Source organism: Triticum urartu, chromosome 3A, assembly GCF_056163025.1.
Source record: "Triticum urartu cultivar PI428250 chromosome 3A, HENAU_Tu73, whole genome shotgun sequence".
In the NCBI taxonomy this organism is placed as follows: domain Eukaryota; kingdom Viridiplantae; phylum Streptophyta; class Magnoliopsida; order Poales; family Poaceae; genus Triticum; species Triticum urartu.
In genome coordinates this window covers 282,777,623-282,799,301 of record NC_141875.1, presented here as the reverse complement: position 1 = coordinate 282,799,301, position 21,679 = coordinate 282,777,623, and the positions used below count along the sequence as shown (strand labels likewise).

General features: G+C 49.9%; 1 protein-coding gene across 2 annotated transcripts; it reads left to right on the top strand.

Moving 5' to 3' along the window:
- The first annotated feature begins 1,418 nt into the window (after window positions 1-1,418).
- Window positions 1,419-20,274, top strand: LOC125543982 (serine/threonine-protein phosphatase PP1). 2 transcript variants are annotated; one of them, XM_087546948.1, is made up of 4 exons: window positions 1,419-1,730; window positions 3,014-3,573; window positions 3,651-3,842; window positions 20,157-20,274. In XM_087546948.1, exons 1-4 carry the CDS (start codon window positions 1,529-1,531, stop codon window positions 20,241-20,243), a joined length of 1,041 nt encoding a protein of 346 aa, XP_087403074.1. In that variant the 5' UTR covers window positions 1,419-1,528; the 3' UTR covers window positions 20,244-20,274. The 2 variants fall into 2 exon arrangements, with proteins under 2 accessions (XP_087403074.1, XP_048563451.1); XM_048707494.2 differs by lacking the exon at window positions 20,157-20,274 and adding an exon at window positions 18,820-19,261 and having other exon boundaries at window positions 1,421-1,730.
- Window positions 20,275-21,679: the final 1,405 nt, after the last annotated feature.

The window sequence follows — 21,679 nt, the reverse complement described above, 5'->3', positions numbered from 1 at the left end:
GTGTATAATCTGGCCGCTCATGCATGAGATTGAGATTGAGAGGGCAGTCCTTGTCGAATTTACTGGTCGTATAAAAATTGGACACTGTCCATCGTATATGGAGTAGTTTCGTTATAACAAATGGCCGTGCTTTATGTGGCCTAATTAAGTCATCCATAACATATATTCATATACCAAATTGAGCGTCATGCGTGTCTCTATTGTTCTTCTTTCTTGATCGACAATCAATAGCCCATTTAATCAAGTAATAATAAGCAAATGCGTTCCTCTAAAAAAAGGTGTTGTCCAATTCAGTTATTTTGTTGATAACTCTTTTAATCATTTGATTTATATTAAAGTTGAACGTTGTCCAATTTTATTTTCCTCCAGCATGACCAGTTTGGTTGTGTGATTCTATCATCATCATTGGAAAATTTTCTAAAACTATTAGTAAGATTTCTAATGATATTTATTATTGAATATATCAAAAATTCGTAATCATGCATATCATCTTGTGGTCTTTGGATGTTAAATTTTATGGAGTACTAGATAATCTTGCTTACATGTTATTTTAAGTATTTTTGGAAGTAATAATTACAATACATTTACGTGATCGTAAATTTTATGTGAAGACATGTGTATCAATCGTGTGTTACACGCGCACTCGTTCGATATAACACACATTTAAATGATTGAAAAGGCTGACTAAAAGAGAAATAACAATGGAAATACAAAGTTAATGTCTTTTTATAGATTATTTGGATACGTGCTGTTTTTTTTGCGGGCAATAGTGAGAGCTTTATTCAAACAAAAGCATTCGCTGGATCGTCAGCCAACAGACTGCTCACCAGGAAGCTAGGGGTCTCTTCCAGCCAACTTTCAGTCATACTCAGTGTGCAAGCACGCTTGGCACAGAGATGAGCTGGATAGTTTGCTGACCGGGTTACATGAATAATATCAAATAAAGAAAAGGTAGTAGCTAGCTCTCCTATCTCATAAAACAATGGTGCCACAACCGCGAAGGAATTGTGACGATTCTTCCAGAGTTCCACAACCTCCAGGCAATCTGTTTCGATGATCACCTCTTGAAATCCTCTGAGATTCGCAAAGCGCACGTCTTCTCGTACAGCCATTGCTTCAGCAATAAGGGGGTCCGTGACACCCACAAGAGGTTTGCTCCATGCTCCCAAGAGGCGACCAGCTGAACACGCCACCCCCTGCTCCACCATTGCCGCCATCCAGATGAATTGCTACATCGGTGTTTATTTTGATGATTGTTCCATCAGGGGATAAATAAAAAAAATACTACTAGTAGATAAACAACCTAATTACCACATAAAAAATACTACTAGTAGATAAACAACCTAATGACCACACAAAAAAACCATATTTACCACGTTCGTTAAAAAAAAACCATATTTACCACGCCATTATCCAATCCCGACCACCTCGTCGTCCATTTTTTTTTCCGAGAGTACCCTCCTCCATTTCTAATCCTCCTCGCACCTCCGTCGTCGTCTAGGGATCGAGCCGGTGGAGAGCGGTGGAGATGATGATGACGCGGGCATCGATGGGCGCCATGGATGGGGCCGCGTTGGATGAGGTGGTTCGGCGGCTCGTCGAAGGGGGCCGCGGCGGGCGCCAGGTCCAGCTGTCGGAGGCGGAGATCCGCCAGCTCTGTGTCGAGGCCAAAAGGGTGCTCCTCTCGCAGCCCAACCTCCTGCGCATTCCCGCGCCCGTCAAGATCTGCGGTGAGCACCGGCCTCAAGGCCCCTCCACTACCCTCTGATTCGGGCATACCATACGCGCGCCCTCCTCTTTGTGGCGCGTTTGCGCATTTGGGCCGTATATGCCTGATTCCCAGAGATGGATTATTTATGTTCGATTTTTCCCGATGTCTGGCGCATAAGGTTGATTCGGGGTATTGACTGTTGAGGACCCGGTAACGTTTTCTGTAAGAACAAGTATACTCTGTTGAAATATTGACATAGGTATGATGTCTGAAATTTAGGAATCTGAAATGTCCAATTTAAGAATCTTGGCCGGTGTTCTTGCAGCGTGGTCAATGGCCAGAGTTGGTAGTCTTTGCTCTATGGGTACACTTGTGTTATCCTTTTATACATTTTAGGATGATAAGTGGTTTAAATTTGAAATGTCCAATTGGAAGGATCTACTACTGACATAACCCTAATAATTACTAAAAGGTAGGTAAAGGTAGACAACAATATTCTTCTACCCTTTATTGAGAGGGTCAGCCCCTTTACATAGTACACAAGACTTGACCGAGAGGCCGGTAAGTCTATCACAAGTCTAATCCAACTGCTAAACTGATTGGACTCTTTCCTAACAAAGTTTTTTCGTGAATACACAGGTTGCGTATCTTTTCATTGATAGAAGGGTAGAATAGTACAAATGGGCGTCCCTCAGCTACGTGGCAAATGCATAAACCTCTTGACACTTCATCTGCGTGTGCTACCCTATGTCATGACAATTATGACTTTGCTGTTTGACGACTGTGTTTGTTATGTGTAACACAACTATTTCAAGAATTTGCATTCTTAAAGTTACTGATACGATGATCATTTTGTTTCAATGTAGTTAGTAATAATTTTTCTTTGTAAGTTTTTTCTGTAAGACTCAAGTGCTTACTTGGTATCAAAATGGTTTTTTAATACCATAATAATAGGTTATTCATATCTTTATTCTGTTGTTTTCATTCTGAAAGGCAGTGATGCCCAACAGAAGCCTATTCTTTTAATACCTTTATGAAAATCAGGTCGGTTATTTAATATTCTCAGAATAAGGACCGTCGTAAAACTGTGCACCACTTGTTGTACAAAACCCCTTTTCCATCTTTAGGAAGTACAAGTAGACTCACACATTTGGTTGAATTCGTTATGAAATCTCTTATACATATTTTTGTTGTCCTTGGCCATCTCTCCATATTTGGACTTGTCACCTGGGATCATATCTCATCCTTTTGTTACGTTTCGGAATCTGTCATTATAGAACATTCTCCCCTTTTGCCTTGTAGGTGATATCCATGGTCAGTTTGTTGATCTTCTGAGGCTGTTCGATTTGGGTGGCTATCCTCCAACTTCGACTTATCTTTTCCTTGGAGACTACGTGGATAGAGGCAAACAAAGCTTGGAAACCATATGTCTGCTTCTGGCGTATAAAGTGAAGTACCCTGATAAGGTTTTCCTGTTGAGAGGAAACCATGAAGATGCAAAAATTAACAGAGTTTATGGTTTCTATGATGAATGCAAGAGGAGATTCAATGTTCGTCTGTGGAAGATATTCTGTGATTGCTTCAACTGCTTGCCTATGGCAGCGCTTATTGATGATAAGATATTCTGTATGCATGGTGGCCTCTCACCTGAATTGAATAGCTTAGATCAAATTAAGGATATTGAGAGGCCTGTTGAAATTCCTGACTATGGTCTTCTATGTGATTTGCTTTGGTCTGATCCTAGTTCTGACACACAAGGGTGGGGGGAGAGTGACAGAGGTGTTGCTTGTACTTTCGGTGCGGATAAGCTTGTAGAATTTTTGGAGAAGAATGATCTTGACCTCATTTGCCGAGCTCACCAGGTAGGCGGAAATTGCTCTACCTTACTTTTATCTTATCCATCATGGCATTTATATAACTGAAGCATGAATGTCCTCAGGTGGTAGAGGATGGCTATGAGTTCTTTGCAGAAAGGAGATTAGTCACCATCTTTTCAGCTCCAAACTACTGTGGAGAATTTGATAATGCGGGTGCTTTGTTAAGCATAGATGAAAGCTTAATGTGTTCTTTTCAGATCTTGAAGCCAAAAGAAACAGGAGCACCACATTCAAGAAAACCAATTTCAAACAAGGTAAATAATCAGGCTTCAGTTGGTTTCCCTTTCATGACCCAATATATTGGACAAGTGACAGATAGATCATCAGTGAGTTATTCTTGTTTGAACTACAATTCATGAAAAAGACATTTTATCTATATCTATCTATACCTTTATCTACCCCTATCTACAAATATAAAAAGATCCAATTAATGAACCATGTCAATCCAACGACCTAGATTGCTCCAATGGTGAGTGCTCAACATGTTTAGCGTGCAATTAATATCATACATGTTTGTGCTAATCACATAATTAACGCACATTTGATATCCTACCTAATATAAATGTGCAATTAATTTTCGTCCTAATATTAACGGGCATTGCACGTACGCATTTACTAGTTAGTATAAACTAGAGAGATACACGCGCCCTGCCGCGCGAGTTTTCTTTTGGGCGTGAATTTTTTTCCAGGCTCCTATGGCTGGTTGGTTCTTCGTGGGTTTCTTCAGTTATTATTCGCTCTACAAAACAGTTAAGCATGAACATTGTAAATCCTTTCTTCCTATTACAAATAAGAACAACAAATTCCGATGAATTCCACACGTACACACGACCACCCTTCTCCGACCCACTTACAGCCAACTTTTACCGAAAAAGGCTTTCGCCCCGCTTTATAGATAAAGCCCAACACCAACAAGGTTCACCAACAAACACACACACACAAAGGTCTAACACCGCAAGTAGTCAAATAGGTTAATGCTGAGGGCACAGCTCAACAAGCCCTGAAAAATGAAAAAAGGCGCGCACACTGAGGGTGCGGCACGGCATCAAGTCTGGCTCCGGTGGTGGCGGGGGGAGCGGGGGCGCCAAGCTGAAGGCCATCGAGCGAAGGTCGGCGATGAGGTTGTTGATGATGGCCCGATCCTGGGGGCGGCTAAGCGGCCGCCAGAGCTGCAAGTATCCACACATTTTAAAGATGGCGACAGTAGCACGTCGAAGTGGGACCTTCTGAATGACAAGCTTATTGCGAACGGTCCAGAGCGTCCAGGCGAGGACCCCAATGCAGAGCCATCTGATATGGCGGTAGCGAGGGGGGGAGGCATGGATTTCCGCAAGCAGGTCAGGGAAGTTGGTGTTACACCACTGGCCCCCAACCGTCTCGCGGAAGCAGGACCAAAGGAACTGAGCCGTAGAGCACGAGAAGAAGATGTGGTTAGCATCCTCCATCGTGTCGCACAAGGGGCACATCCCGTTCCCAGGTCCATTCCGCTTACGGACCTCCACGCCAGTCGGGAGGCGACCGCGAATCCATTGCCACATGAAGATCCTGATCTTCAGGGGCAGGCGAATATCCCAAATCAAACTAAAGGGTTCGGGGGCCGTCGAGGGTGCAATGGCCGCGTAGAGGGATTTGGTGGAGAAGCAGCCGGAGGGCTCAAGCCGCCAAGATGTGACATCCGGGGAGCCAACGCCGTCCATAGGGAGGAGGGCGATGTCCAGCATAAGGGCGTCCTAGGCAGCAACCTCTGGAGGGCCGAAGGGGCGGTGGAAGGCGAGGCGCCCTAAGTCAATAAGGGCCGCCTCGACAGATATACGGGGGTCAACTGCAATAGTGAAGAGCGCAGGAAATCGCGCGGCCAAGGGGGAGTCACCAAGCCATCGATCAAACCAGAACAGGGTCGATGATCCGGTACCAACCGCTATGGAAGTGCCAATACGGAGAACCGGGAGCAGCTGGACGAAGGCCTGCCAGAACTGGGAGCCGCCCGAGCGCTGACAGAAAGCAAGGGGCTGCCCACGGAGATACTTGTTCTGGATGATGGTGAGCCATAGACCTCCGTCACCATTGGCAATGCGCCAGAGCCAACGAGTCAGGAGGGCTATGTTCATGCGGCGGGAGGACAGGATCCCAAGACCTCCCTGGTCCTTGGGTTTGCAGATATCGGGCCAGCTAACCATATGGTACTTCTGCTTATCCCCCTCCCCTGCCCAGAAGAATCTAGATTGGTACTTGGCGATCTCCTGATGGAGGGTCTCATGGAGGCTATAGAAGCTCATGAGGAACCACAGGAGGCTAGCAAGCGAGGAGTTAATAAGGATCACCCGAGCAGCCTTTGACAACCAACGCCCTTTCCAGGGTTCAACCCGATGTTGCATACGGGTCACCGTGGGGCGGAGGTCCGCCATGGTGAGGCGCGAGTCACTAATGGGGATCCCCAAGTAAGTCGTGGGGAAAGAACCCAACCGACAATTAAGTCGGTCCGCTATGGACTGTGCTTCCTCGGGGGGGGGGGGGGGAACCCGAGCACCATCACTTCGCTCTTATCGAAGTTAATGGTTAGGCCCGACATCTGTTGGAAGCACAGGAGGAGGAACTTTAGGTTAGCGATGTCCTGGACGGTGCCCTCCACCATAATTATGGTATCGTCCGCATATTGGAGGAGGGAGACCCCTCCCCCTCCGACTAGGTGAGGGACGACGCCGCGAATATGGCTAGCATCCTTGGCCTTATCAAGGATGGATGCCAGGGCATCAACCACCATGTTGAACAGAAACGGCGAGAAAGGGTCGCCCTGACGAACCCCACAGAGGGTGGGGAAGTAGGGCCCAATGTCTCCGTTGATGTTCACAGCGGTCCGTCCACAGGAGACAAGTTGCATAACCCTAGTCACCCACCGGGCGTCGAAGCCCTTGCGAAGCAAGACTTCTCGCAAGAAGGGCCAGTGGACCATGTCATAGGCCTTGTGGAAGTCGAGCTTCAGAAACACCGCCCGATGGTGTCTCAACCGGACCTCATGGAGGACTTCGTGGAGTACCAGAACCCCATCCAGAATAAATCGGCCTTTAATGAAGGCGGATTGGTTCGGGTGGGTAATCGCATCCGCGAGCAGGGTCACCCTATTGGCGTACCCTTTGGCCAGGATCCGGAATATCACATTGATCACGGTGATTGGCCGAAATTGGCGGATGTCGAAGGCGCCCGGGACCTTGGGGATAAGGGTCACGATGCCATAGTTGAGGCGCCCAAGATCCATGGTGCCAGAGAAGAATTCTTCGAACAGGGCCATGACCTCCGGCTTGATGGTCGGCCAGAACGTCTTAAAAAATGTAACTGGTAGGCCATCCGGACCCGGGGCCGAGGAGGGGTTCATCCCTTTGATAGCCGCGAGAACCTCATCCTCGGCGAAGGGGGCCACCAAAGCAGCATTGGCCGCATCAGAACCAAGTGGGCACCCGACCAAATGTCGGGGGCGAGACTAGCCCCACCCCGAGGGGTGGGGGTAAATAGGGCCTTGTAAAAGCCATCTACATGGGTACGAATGGCCGAGGGGCGAACGAGAGGGGTATGTCCATCCCAGAGGCAATGGATGGAGTTTCGGCGCCGGCGGCCGTTCGCCACCGCCTGGAAATAGGCGGTGTTGGCATCTCCCCGAAGTACCCACCGCTGGGTACCACGCATACGCCAGTAGGCCTCTTCATCCGTGTAGATGGTTGAGAGCTGGTCTTCAAGGTCATATCGCACCATCCACTCATTTGGGGAGATTCCAGACGTGTCAGCACGGGCATCCAGAGCTTGAATAGCCAGCAGGAGGGCCTTTTTTCATTCTCTGAGATCCCGGCCAAGGTTTGCACCCCACCCTTTCATGAATTGGCGGGCAAGCTTGGCACAGAAGTGCCACGAGTCAACAGCAGACATGGCGCGATGAGGGGAAGAGCGGGCAGAGATCCAGCGAGCGGCAACCGCCTCCCGGAAGCCGGCCTGGTTGAGCCAGAAGAGCTCAAACCGGAAACGCGGCGGGGAGGGGGGGCGCTCGTCGGCCGTGGAGAGGAGGGGGACATGGTTAGACCCGATCCGGGTAATCGCACGAAGCGAGGCCAGGGGGCAGCATAATTCCCATTCCGGAGAAACTAGGACGTGATCCAAGACGGATCGCGTCGGGTCAGCCTGACGGTTAGTCCAAGTGAAACGGGCACTCGTCCGGTCCAGCTCACGGAGACCCAGCTCCGCGATCCAGTCATTGAATAACTGCATCCGGGGGAGGTTAATCCGGTCATTATTCTTCTCATCCGGGGATCAGATGAGGTTAAAGTCTCCGCCCACAACTACTGGGAGGAGAGAGTTGGAGATCTTCAGATGAAGCTCCTCCAAGAAGGTCGGGGAGCGGCGATGGTCCGCCGGACCATAGACAATCACGACCTGCCATTTGAAGTTGAGGGCCCGCTCGAAGATCTCCATACTCACGAAGAATCCCCCCCGATCCATGCCCCCAACCTCAAAGGTGGCATCCTTCACCCCTAACAGGATGCCGCCAGAGTGGCCAATGGTCCCACTAGAAGGGAGCCAACGCCAAGCGAAGAGGTGAGAGCTAAGACACTCGAGCTCCTGGAGGGAGAACTCAGTGCGCATGGTTTCCTGGATGGCAATGATGTCGATGTGTTCGTCTCGTATGTACTCGATGAGTTGGCGACGGCGGCCCTCATGGCCGAAGCCGCGAATGTTCCAAAAAAGGGCCCGCGTCTAAACCCCCATGGGGGGGCTGCTTGACCCCAAGACACGGGAGGCGCTTTGTGCACGGAGAGCGGCAGTGCGAGAGCGGGTGCGGCCACGGATCACACCGTCGGCCACCGTAGGGCCCAGACCCGCGGGGGTTGCGGTCGAATCCACGGTGGGCCAGAGCAAGCGCGCCCGAGTCTTAGCCAGCTTGCCATCTAAGACCTCGCGAGCCCTAATGGCCGCGATCTGCTCTAAGGGGGGACCAACCTCCCCCCTAAAAACTATGGCCGAGTCAGTAGCCACCTTGGCGAGGTGGCCAAGAGGGACGGCCTCAAGCGCGGAAAAGGAACAACTGGAAGAACTGGGGGGGACGGTATCCACACCTGACTCGAGGTTCCGGACCGCGACCCGAAGCTCCGCACGCTCAGCGACGGACGACGCCGGGGAGTCCGCCGGACGGGTCGCATCGAGGCGGGCGCTACGGCGGACGGCGTCACCGGTGTCGAAGTGGAGCGGGGCCGCCTGACGTACGCCATCGTCGGAGGAGGGTGAGCGGCGGTCGGAGTGGTCACGATCATAGCCACCGTCGCAGCCGGGGAGGTGGGCGGAGCGAGGTGGGCGTCGGGGGCCACCGGCGAGGGGAGCGGGGCGACGGGCTCCAGGGTGTCGCCAACCGCCACGCCCGCGGGTGGGGGGGCCGGAGCTGGCGCGCCGACGGGGAGGCCCCCATCGCCACCCATGGGGACCGGGGAGGTCGAGCCAGGGGTGGCCGGGGGGTCCGGGGCCGACGGCGAGGAGTGCAGGGCGGAGACGGCGGAATGGGAGCGCGGCGACGAAGGCGGCATGACGAGCAGGCCCACACTGGAGATGTCACTGGTCGACTCAGACGGAGGCGAAGGGGGCGCGACCGGCGTAGAGGCCAGGCGCAGTGCCACCGCGAGGTCAGAGGCCGACACCCGGGTGCGTCCCGCCCCGGAGCCGCCACGGCCTGGAGGTGGGTTGGCGGGCTCGGGGGATGGGGAGCGGGAGTGCCCAGACAAGTCCTCGTCATCCTCAGGATCCTCGAGGCGTGAGTGGCGGGACCGGCGGCGGCGGGAGCCGTCGTCGTCAGCTGGGCCGCCCCTCAAGTGGCTGTCGTCGGAGAAGCGGGGGCGACCGATGTGGTTCGGAGGCTCGGGGCAGATCTTGAGGTCGTAGCCGTCGTCGTTGAAGAAGACCCGAATCGTGGCTTGGAGCTTGGAGGAGTCCAGGCATTTCACCTTGACCCGGACCTCCTCCTTGCGGAGAGAGAGCTCGTTGACCACCACCACCTTGCCTAGGAGCTTGGACATGCCGCGAATGACGCGCTCAGACCGGGCCACATCCGGCAGGCCGGCGATGAGGATCCAGGCCATATCGAGGACCACCACGGCCTTGGGATCCCACCTCGGCTCAGAGATGTTCACCACAATCCCGTTGAGGGCCAAAGTGATGTTGTCGCTGCGGGTACAGAAGCCCATGCTCAGAGCGTCGGGGAAGATCACCGTGAAGGAGTTGGCCGCAGTGGAGGTCACCTGCCAATCCCACTTGCATCTGCACAAGTGGTTGAGCTCGGCCTCAATGAGCTCGTGGGTGGCGATGGCCTCGCCAACGATAGTCACGAGAGCCAGGAGCGAGGGGGAGGGAGGGGGCAGCTTCGGGACCTCGATGTGGAAGAAGCCCATGTCCTCAATGCCGTGGCCGTACATCATAAGCTCCTCCGTCACCGGGCGGTCCGGGCAGAGAATCGCGGGGTGGCCGGCGTCCTTGCAGAGGTAGCACGTCGGAGGGTTGGGGCAAGCCACCTGGAAGTGCCCGGTCAGTCCGCAGTTGAAACACGGCGGACCGTCCGAGGCGGAAGCGGAGCCCGGATGGGGGGCGGCCGCGCCGGCAGCGGGAGTGGCAACCGGGGGGCGAGGAGGTCCCTTCTTCTTCTTCTTTGCGCCCTGGTGTCCCCGGTTCCCGTTTCCCCCATTGGTCGGCGGGAACGAAGCTTGGGAGCGGGGGGGGGGGGGGGGGTTGGTAGCGGTTGGAGGTCGGATTGGCGGTGACGGCGGGGAGGAGCTGCTGCCGGGGCGATGGGGACCGGTCCAGACGGCGAGACGGGGAGGGAGACCGCTGCCGGGAGGATTGACGAGACCCCCTGACCGGAGAACGGCCGCGTTCCCGCGAATCAGTCCGGGGGGGCGAGCGGCGCGTCGGGGATCGAGAGCGGCGATCGTCGCGGGCAGGGGACCGGCGGGCAGTGCAGGGAGGAGAGCGGCGGGCGGCACGAGCTGAAGAGCGGCGGGCGGCACGAGCTGAAGAGCGGCGGGCGGGACGGGAGTCAAGCTCCTGACGGAGGTCCTCCTCCCTCTGAAGTGCATCCGGCGACGGGCGCGGAGGAGCCCGGCGATCGTCAGCCCGACACTTGGGGCGGCCCGCCCCGTCATCCCACTCGCGGGGCATGGCCGGCGAGGTGGGGGGGGGGGCGGAGGGCGAGCGGGAGCCGGCAGGGGCGACGGGACTAGCGGTGGCGGCGGGCGGGACAGCGACGGGGGGAGAGGCGGGCGATGTGGGAGGAAGTGGCTGGCGGGGGAACCCTAGAGGCGGCCAAATGGACCGCCTCGTCGGGCCGAGGCCCACCCGGGGGCGGGGCTGGGCCGCGAGGGGGGGGAGGAGGCCCAGAAGGCCCGGCCAGCGCGAGGCCAGCAGCCTGCGGAACCGACGGCGGCCCAGGAGCGCTGGGCAGGCGGCCCACAGGGCGGCCCACCACAAGTGCGGCCCGGTAGGACCAGCCAAGGGAAACCAATCGGGGAACGAGGGTTTCCCCCAGCGCCGCCGCGGAAGAGGACGCCGGCAGGGCATGGCGGGGGCGGCGGGGCCAGGCCGGGGTGGGCAAGACGCCGGGACGCGGGGGCACGGGGGCGCCGAAGGCCGAGATGAATGGACGGAATGGGGACCGCCTGTAGACCACCGACGAGAGCGCCATCGAGGGCGTCGCCGGGGCGTCGGCCGGAACAGGGGAGAGAGCAGCGGAGGGCGGTGACGGACCGGATGATCTCCAGGAGGAGCGCGCGATGCCGCGGTCAGCCCGGCCGGCGACGCCCCACCCGCCAGGTCGGCGGCCCCGAGGGCGCGCGCCGGAGCCCAAGGCCGCGCCTTTCGTCAAAGCCGCCCGAGACGAACCCGTAGGCTGGCGCCGGCGCCGGCCGTCCCCGCGGGCAGCAGGACTCCCACCCCTGGGAGTCGAGCCACCGGCAGGGACAGACCGAGCCGGAGCCTTGGTGGGGACGCGGTCGCGGCAGACGACCAGGCGCCCCGCGGCGAGGTCGTCGGCCTCCGCGAGGTCGGCCCAGACCAGGCACGGTGAGGCGGGGGGGGGGGGGGGGTGGCGGCGGAGCGACCGGGGAGGGCGTCGGCGGGCGGACGGGGGCCGAGGGCGGGGAGGGGGGCAGAGCCAGCGGCGGATCGCCCAGCGAGTCGCCCGAGCTCGGGGAAGCCATCCTAAGACCGTCTCAATTATTGGGAGCTCTCACTCCCAGCCTCAGTCTCACACTCTCCAGCCAACTTCTTTTCAACTGTGGATTTTACAGGAGCTACACCGGCCCTGGATATAGCGCAGTACATCTCCAGAGCATTATAATAAGGCCACTCACAGATTAAGAAATGCTAAATTATCTAAGCTAGACCTTTTATTATTCTTTGGTGGATCATCCTCCTTCATCAACATGTTCATTCTGCGTCTAGGTTTCCTGTAATAACAACATATGTATAAGAGCAGATGAGCTTCAGACGAACTGGAAATCTGGCATGGACACAGTTCAAAAGGTAATGAAGGGAAAGTCACCAACACATCCTTTGCTGGCGTAAATACACCTTCAGGGAGCTCATGGCGCTGGCTAGCAGCGCCAGAAGCTTCAGCAGCCACTCCATCTACACACAATCATCATAAAACAAACAATTTTAGAACCACAAAATGGACCAAATTCAAAAGGAATCGCCTAGAGCTACCTACCAAGATGAGCAGGCAATTCCGCTGCAGCACCGGTACAGGAAGAACTGCTGCCTGCAACGAAATCGTGATACATAGATCCACCCAGTGGGAAGAACTTGCGAACCTAGAAAGTCAAGGCATCCTTATCTCTCCTAAATGAATATCGTGGCACGGTCACTTCGACGACATATTTCCTTCCCATCAGAGCCATGATCTCCGGCGGCATAACTGAACAATTGCCCTTCCTGGACGACCATGTTAAAGCACAGAGAAACAAAACACAAAGGGGATAAAATAAATGAATCTCAATACACATACCAATAAAACTGGACTAATTAGGAAAAGAGTCGCATGAAAATGACATATAGCAGTTTGGCTACAAATGACAGTAATGCATAAGAAAAACAAATCTATAAATCTATGTTAACTTAGACCCATCAATTTCACTACCAGGCCATACAATCTTTTCTTCTTGATCGAAGATAACCAATGAGACAGCACAAGTAAAGTACATGTTTAGCAATGCTGGCAGCACCGAAGCTAACAGCAAGGCTCGCTCAGAGCCAGACATAAAACAACTATACATATACATAACTGGATATACCAAACATATGCATGCTTCAGCAAGACATCAACCAAAACGACTTCAAATAACCATTTGAACCTCCTACCAAGCAACACGAACCATGATTTTTACCTAAGAGCTAGCATAGCTACAACGTGGACTGCAGTTGCAGCAAGACAAAATGATAATGCCATAGAATCTTCAACCAGACGTAATAAAAGCCCTCTAAAAACACCACCACCATAAAACAGACACTTCACAGCAACATCACAGGACCCACCCCCAAGCATTTGCTGAATAATCTACCTAAACACAGAAACAACAACCTAAATAAACCACAGACAAATCTTTTTTTCTGTAAAAGGAGTGCATGACAATAAAAACACACACATAAACCGAACCTACCACAGACCCAACAGCACTCTGACCGTTGAAGAACAAAAGCAACCATTAAACCATAACAACAACGAACAACAACAACAACAACAAAGCCTTTAGTCCCAAACAAGTTGGGGTGGTGATACGGGGCTAACCCGGTGTAGGCCGATCTTTCACGATTTGAGTGGATTCCCTTGAAGAACATGAAGAACACGGGAAAGAACGGAGAGAAATCACAAGGGGAAACACTCAAGAACAATTCCAATCGCACATCCACTAGACAATCAAACACACAAGATCCACAAGGTACATGAACAACAAAAGGAAAGATACAAGGTAAAGTTCATCTCCATGAGGAGGTCTTGGTGATATCCTAGACGGATCTTCCCGTGAGGGGTCTTGACAATATATCCCGCAGGATCTTCTCACATGGAGGTCTTGAACTCCATGGGAGTGGTGCTCTCTCTCTCTCTCAAGAGTAGAGATAGGTAGGAGCAAAGCTCACATACAAATGAGCTATCATATTTGCTAACCCTAACTAGGAGGGAGAGGGGGTCTATATATAGTCTTAGCCACGAAGGGGTAAGTGGGAGAGGATACAATGGGCCGGAGGCCCGATACATTGTGCGCACACAGGGCGGTAGTACCGCTTGAGCGGCTTAGCGGTAGTACCGGACTTGTACCGCTCGATCACAGGAGCTTGTCGGGTTAAGCGGAAGTAGGGCGGATGTTGGGCGGTAGTACCGCTTGGATGGGCTTAGCGGTAGTACCGCTTGGGGTGGGTGGTAGTACCGCCCGTTCCGGACTGGGCAGATCTTCTTCTTCCTTCTCTTCCATGCTTCCCTGGTGGATGGTGTAGTTGTACGCTTGCGCTCGCACTCCTCGTCATCCGCGGTGTTTCGACAGTACCTATGTATGCACATGAGTGGAGTGTCAAGTGGTATACCATCCTTGAAGGGGTTAAGTGAACACGCGTAAAGGAGATGATTCACCTTTGTATATGTGAAGTAGATGTCGCACGTGTCACTTGCCAAACGGACTCTTGACATGGTGATGTCCGTAGGATGCTCTGCATCATCCCCTTCCCCTTGGGAAAGATCTGACCTCGGATCGAAAACCAAATCACCATGGGAAGAAGATGGCGTCGCTGTGTAGAAGTGGATGTTCACCAAGTACTCGTCTTCTTGAAGCTCGAAATGGGCACTCTCCAATGTCGCACCATCTTGTGATTCCTTCAAAAGGAGTAAGGACAACAAACACTTGAAAAAACAAATGTGGTTAGCGTTAGTGCAAAACCCAGCATTCAAGAGGTTATTCACCAAACAAGTGTCGTCATCGAGCATAGCATATGGTTTGACAAAGGATTGTGACATGGCATGTAAGTATATCAATCGAGCACAAGCAAAGGTATCATTGGGACAAGCATGTAAATGTGAGGTAGTGATGCAAATATGCGTGACAAGAGTATAAGCATCTACCTGAAGCTCAAAGCAAGCATTGACAAATTGCTCAATGAAAGGTCTATGGTAGGCATAAGAATCATTCACAACATCAAATAAGATGATATGTCTAAACACATGAGTCAAATGCAAGCCAAGCCAAGCATAACGTGCATAGGGTGCAGCGAATATAGTGTGGCACTCAACACAATGGAAAAAACAATTGTTCAACATGTGTGAGGCAATCAAGTTAATCATGTGGCAAGCAATGGGACATGTCATATGTGAAAAAATGACATTGTTGCAACCAAGCATATGATAGAAGTAAGTAGTCGAAGAATTGGATGCAACACACAAGATATATATGTCATGAGGCATGTCAATGTGGAAACGACAAATCCAAGCAAGATCTCTAACATGTGCGCAATCAAGTGGTCCACAATGACCAAAAAGTCTAATGAAGCAAGCAACACAAGTAGTATGATCCATAATATCCAAGCTCATGGTTTGGGGGTTCTCAAAAGAGAATGCTATCACCTGGAAAGCATGTCCTTGTGCGTCCTTCACAATGCCAAAACACAAGCAAGTGCGATGTATAATCTTCGTGGTAGAAGGTGGTTCACTCTCAAGAGCTTGAATGGTTAACTCATGTGAAGTGGAAGTCGACACGAAGTCCAAGTATCCTACACATGCACAAAACAAAGCAAAGAACGTATGCACATGGTAGATAAACACATCATCCATCATGATGGTTCTCATCTTTTGCACGCAACCATTAGAAGCACAAGTGCATGAATAATATGATGCAACAATGGCTATATTCATGGCACTAGGAATATGGTGCAAAGAGGGAAGGCAAGTATGCTTCACAAGAAATATGTCAAAATCTCCAAATATATGTGAGAATGCTATGGGGACAAACTCAACATCAAGACTAAAGACATAGTTGCACTCAATACATGGCAAATCATCTAGCATGAGAGAGGCAACATATGGAGATATATGACAAGAAGCAATATGAATCATGTGCAAAGCATGGTAATGGTTGTCATCAACCGCATGAAAGGAGCAAGTATGAATCATTGGTGATGCAACAAGCAATCAATCATAATAATCAAGTCGTGCAAGCTAATAGTGCGACGATGCAACATACTAGAGGAAATCATGACAATCATGTCAGGTGAGCAAATAATAGGCATAGGCAATGCACATGACATATCGCAAGCACGAACACAAAGTAAGATCATAGTATCATCATAGGCATGGGTACAAAGCAAACATGGCAATAACAAGTGATATCTCCTCCAAGCTTGCAAATACACATACAAGTACTAGAATCAATCATCATGTGTAATGTAAAGCATGGGTCACAAATGTATGGCAAAGGTATAGGACCATATAGAAGAAATGCGCGAAGTCTTTGCGCGAAGAGAGTGGTGGGAAAGACAATCAATGGGATCTCAAGTCATCATTGTTTTCTAAAGCTTGTTTTGTCAACTCCTTGGATTGCGAGATTGACAAGTATTCATGGGTACCTACACAAAAGAGACACAAACCAAAGAAATTGTGTGCGTGATAAATGCACACATCATCCATCATGATGTGTATGTGCATGTGTGAGTTAGCATAAGATAAGCATCGCTTAAAGAAATTTGATGCATGGTATAAGAACATGTCATGCATCATGAAAAAATAGTTATTATGTATGACACGATGGGGACACAAATTGAGAATGCAAATATATGGCACATCATTCATATGGAGCATATTGTGCACACAAGTATTGGGATCATACAATGGATGGGAGTGATCAAAATCTCCTAACATGTATGAGGAAACTATGGGGGTCTCCTCATAAGCAATATCGAAAACATCATATGAAGAAAATGGACAACATTCAAAACAATACATATCCGAAGCTAGGTGGTCATGGCATGGCATATGAGATAAATGATGCAAAGGGAGCATATCAATATCATTAGAAGAAAAACAAATGGCAATAACCATAGCCTTGTCATGTATGCTATAAGTGCAAATTGAGTTATTTTTAATGGCATATGCATAGTCACTATGACGAAATTGCAAATATGACATATGGTTGATCTCATGCATAGCATATGACAGGTCAAATGGATTGTCAAACACGATGCGACCTAAAGAATTATGCCAAGAAATCCTATGCAACGTGACATCGCAACTAATAGACTCCACATGGCAATCATCAAATTCATCATAAATGGGTAAATCATCGCATGGGGAAGTCATACTAGCATGAAGCATGGTAATAGGTGGATCAACATCATGCAAGCAATCAATGTCAAGAATGTCCACTAGTGAGACCAGAGCATCACCTTCACCTATGTTACCTTACTCATTCCACTCAAGTGGTGTAGGTGAGGTGGGAACGATCAAATGGTGGTCAATGTCATCATCTTTATGGAACCATGTCGCAGTCATCGCGAATCGGCGCGTCATCATATATGGGACCTAGCACCAAATGAAAGACACAATAGTGGTAGAGGTTAAGTCATTAGAAATCGAAATGGCCTCACATGCCCTATCAACTATCTCACTCTCTATGTGGTGGTTCACTCACTTCCTCAAAATAGGTGCACTCAATCTCACGTATGGAGGAGTCACTCATCTTACTCAAGTGGTGGGGGTTATGGCTCTCACATGGGAATTGGGGCAACACATCATATATGAGGCTAGTGGTGAAGTCACTCTCACTCTCAATATGATGGCAAAAGTCACTCAAGTCATCATACGTCGCCGTGGTCGAAGGGAAAATCCCATGCTCCACCATCTCGTCGCCGTCGCCATGGATAAAGGCCGAAGATGGCACATCATCACTCGCCTCCAAAGATGAAAGTATCATCCTTGCTCGTCACCATGTCGTTCGCCTCCAAAGCTTGGTCCTTAAATGGCTCCGTAGTCGTAGTCGTCGCCGCACCATCTTGAAAGAGTCGAAGTAGACTCGGCATCATCAATGCCACAAAGTGGGATGGCGGTGAAGTCAAACTTGGGAGCGTCGTCTTGGAGCTTGTCGGGTTTGGACATCGTGGTGGTACTATCCTCATGCTCGCCGTCTTGGAGCTTGGTCTTCGAGAAGTGTGCTTGGGTGGAGAAGTCTTGGCCTTCATGAGTTCTTGTTCCGCCTTGAGAGCACCAATATAGTAGTCGTCGAGGGACTTGTAGTTCTCGAGGAAGATAGTCTTGGAGATGTCGTTGCGCAATCCCATCATGAAGTGGAACTTCATTGAAATGGGGTCGTCCACGCCGGCTCGTTGCAAGACATTCTTCATCTCCTTGAAGTATGTGTCGATGGACTTGGATCCTTGAGCGGTGTTCTCCAATTGGCGTAGAAGTTATTCCGTGTAGGTTGGAGGCACGAACTCTCGCCGCATAGCTCTCTTTGTCTTGGACCAACTCATGTCGTAACTCTCCATAGGTGTGTGAAGCCACCATGTTGATGCGTAGTCGTGGAAGTTTCTTGTGACGCATTTCACTTGATCTTCGGGAGGAACTTGATGTAGCTTGAGGTAGTCGTCCATCAAGCGCTCCCACTTGAGATACTCCTCGGTTCTAGAGTTCCATAGAAAGGAATCATATGGTCGATGTCGAGGTCGTAGTAGCTCGTGGAAGTTGCGGACTTGAGCTTGAGGAGTTTCTTTTGAGCGTAGTCTTAGGGTGCTTGTTAGCGAAAATGTTGTATGTCCGTAGGCAAAGATACCTTGAAGTCGCTTGGCGAAGATGCAGCGTTTGTTAAAAAGTCTTATGGCAAAAAATAGGGGACCAAGAGTCGGACGATTGGCTTGGCAGGGACGCCTGCCTAAATCCCAGGATCGAACAGGATGGAGCCAAAATGGCCAGGAATAACATCCTAGTGCCTGGGCTAAGAGCCAGCATTGTAGATGCCTAAAAAGGTCTGAAATTACTACGTACTCCTAAACTTATTATATTATGGGACAGAGGTAGTGCTTGTTTGCATGCATTGGGTGTAACATATGACAAGAACGGGGCTACTTGCATATGACAAGAATGGGGCCAGTGTTTTCCTTTTTTGTGTACTTAATTCCTAACCGGCTAAAGCATGATGAAGTTTACTATTGTAGTCCTTAAATTTTGCCCTTCCTTGACAGGCACCGACAGTGGACAATGCTTAACTTGTATTCAGTCACATAGTCATGATTGTTGTCAGCTCGAAGGGGGTGATCTTATATCCCAGATCCACCAGGGCATGACATTAGAAGCATTCTTCAGCCTGGTTCTCTTACATTCTCCGCTACTTGCTCGCGGCACTGGATTCTTGTGGATGCAGTTGTTTTGTTTTTGTTCGTTTCTTTGCTTGATTGCTGTGTGCTCTATGTTTGAGCTGAGAATATAGTTATGTAGTCATAACCGTGCCAATTATGGCACCTACGTAAAAAAGAAAGGGATTGGGTTAACTATGCATGTAAATTTACGACGAGTGAAGTGAAATTGATGTCAGGTCAAAATCGGGTCACCTATAAAGTTTCCTGGTCTGTTACTACAAAACTACGTTATCCGTTCGGAAATATACTCGGAAATACTTTTCTTCCACGAAGAGGATCATATCTATTTCACTGGAAGTACAGCATCAAACATAATAAAATAAGAACGGTTCACGTTACAACCCTCAACTTGCCACTCGGTTTAGGTTGGAGGTAATTGCACCAGCGGTGCCTTAACTTGCCATCGATGTTCATTTTGGTGCATGAATTTGAAAAATACACTGAATTGGTTCCAATACTTGGCACTCTTGTTCTTGATGCATGAACTTGAAAAATACTGGTTCCAATACTTGGCACTCTTGTTTAGATACGGTTCAAATCATGTTTAGATACGTCCATATGGCTGACTAGGCATGCCAATGTATCGCGAGGCCAATATATGTCCATATGATCATTGGGCCCCACCTGTCAGCACGCAACGCAAATAAAAAAAAACCATAGTTTAAGTCGTGGCTGGGGTTAGAACAGATGACCTCCGTGTAACCTCGACACGGGCTAACCAGCCCACCCAACGTGCTTCTGATCAGATGAGGATAGATATACCTTATTGTTGTGCGCACAGATAGATATCTCATATATCTTATACATCACTCTTTCTTTTTGAGTTGCTTATACATCACACTTGTGGGGTTAAATAGGCTGCAGTTAGTGCGACCCATTTTCCACGTGTCAGTTTTTTGTCCATTTTTTGAAATAACAAAATAATCCCCTTTAAAAAGAAATAAAAAATATGTAAATTATAATAATTATAAATAAAATAAATATTCACGTAATTATATTAATATTTATGCATTCTAAAATGTTTGTTCAATTATAAAAGTGTTTATCATAAAAATAAAAATTTGTAAAATATTTTTATTAAAAATATGTATACAATTTTCAAAATCTCATGTGTTAATATAATGTTCGTGTAGTATATAAAATTTTGTGTTGCGCCCTGACAGGTGGGACCCGATGGGCATGGTGACATATATTTGCAAGTCAGGCACGTTGGCCTGCCAAGTAAGCCATACAGATGTATCCGAATGTGATTTGAATTGTATTTGAACAAGAATGTCAAGTATTGAAATTAGTTTGATATATTTTTCAAGTTTAGACGTTAAAGTGAACATCAACGGCAAGTTCAGGCACCACCAGTACAATTACCTCTTTAGGTTTCAACCCTCAACTCCAAAAACGGTTATCCTACCCTCTTAACTTGCCATTTGGTTCACAAATCAACCCTGGCTCGGTTTTGACTATGTTGACCACTGACTAGACATCGCCACAACAGTTTGGACTAGGTCAAAATTTTGAAAGTTATTTGCCCGTGTTTAATTAAGGTGCGGTCCACGCGTCAGCACAGAGATCTCCGGCCCTTCCCTGCCCTTGCGCACGCCCGAGCTCCACCTACTCTGCCTCTTCTCCCGAGCTCACCCGCGCCCTTGTAAACAACACCGTGACGTGAGACCAAAGCAAGAAATAATCCAAAGGACCAGCAGGGTCTGTAGCTATCGATTTTGCCTGTGTTTGCGTGTGCTGTTTTGCCGAGAGGGCCACCCCAGATCGATCGACCCAGCCGGCGGCTGATTAGTTTCCTATACGTGCGTGAGCTACTACGAGCAACAGATCCACCTGCCTGTGTGCTAGCTTGCACTCGCTCGTGAGTTAGCTCTCGTGAAGATCAAACTAGGGTTCTAAGAGCATCTCTGGCAGACCCTCTTATCGCACGGACCACGAACCTTTAAAGTGAGTATAAGGTGCACAGAATATTCTGTTTTATCGTTCGGCCTTACAGGGTCTGTTAGGCCGCAGCGCGCGGCAGCCCTCAAAATTAAAAAAAAAACAAATTAAACAATTTGACCGCAATTCTGATAAATGCCTACAAATTTGAACAATCAAACATAGTTTGTGCGGAAATTGAACATAGATTCGCAAGTCTTGATCAAGACTTGATCTTCCAATCGCGTGTAGTTTTTTGATCTCGCGCACACTTTTGCTTGCGCATGGTCGAACACCCCCTCCCCAATCTCCTCTACCTCATCTTCTTCCACATCGTGACCGTCCACACCATCATCCATTTCATTGTAGCCGTAATCACCGACTGGGACTTGATCAATGTCGATGGAATTGTCGTCCAACATGTGCACAAACTCGGCAGCCGCATCACGCAAACTGGAGCTACAATTTTGCTTCACAAGTCACGAACAATCGCAATGGCAAAAAGCAAAAACAACTAGAAGAAAATCAAAGTTCCATACCTTACGCCCATTCCATCGAACACCTCGGGGGTGGCGGTAGCAGCGTCGTCGGCGGGCGTGCTCAGGGAAGCTCTTGCGGTGGCGATCGAAGGAGGTGGTGGCGCAGTGCTCGTAATACCTTTTTTGGCCGCCTTCTTGCGTTTCACCCCCACCTTGCACATCTTCACCGGCAGGGTGGGGATGGCCTAGACCAGATTCACAGAGGCGGCGGCGGCGAGCGCGCGTGC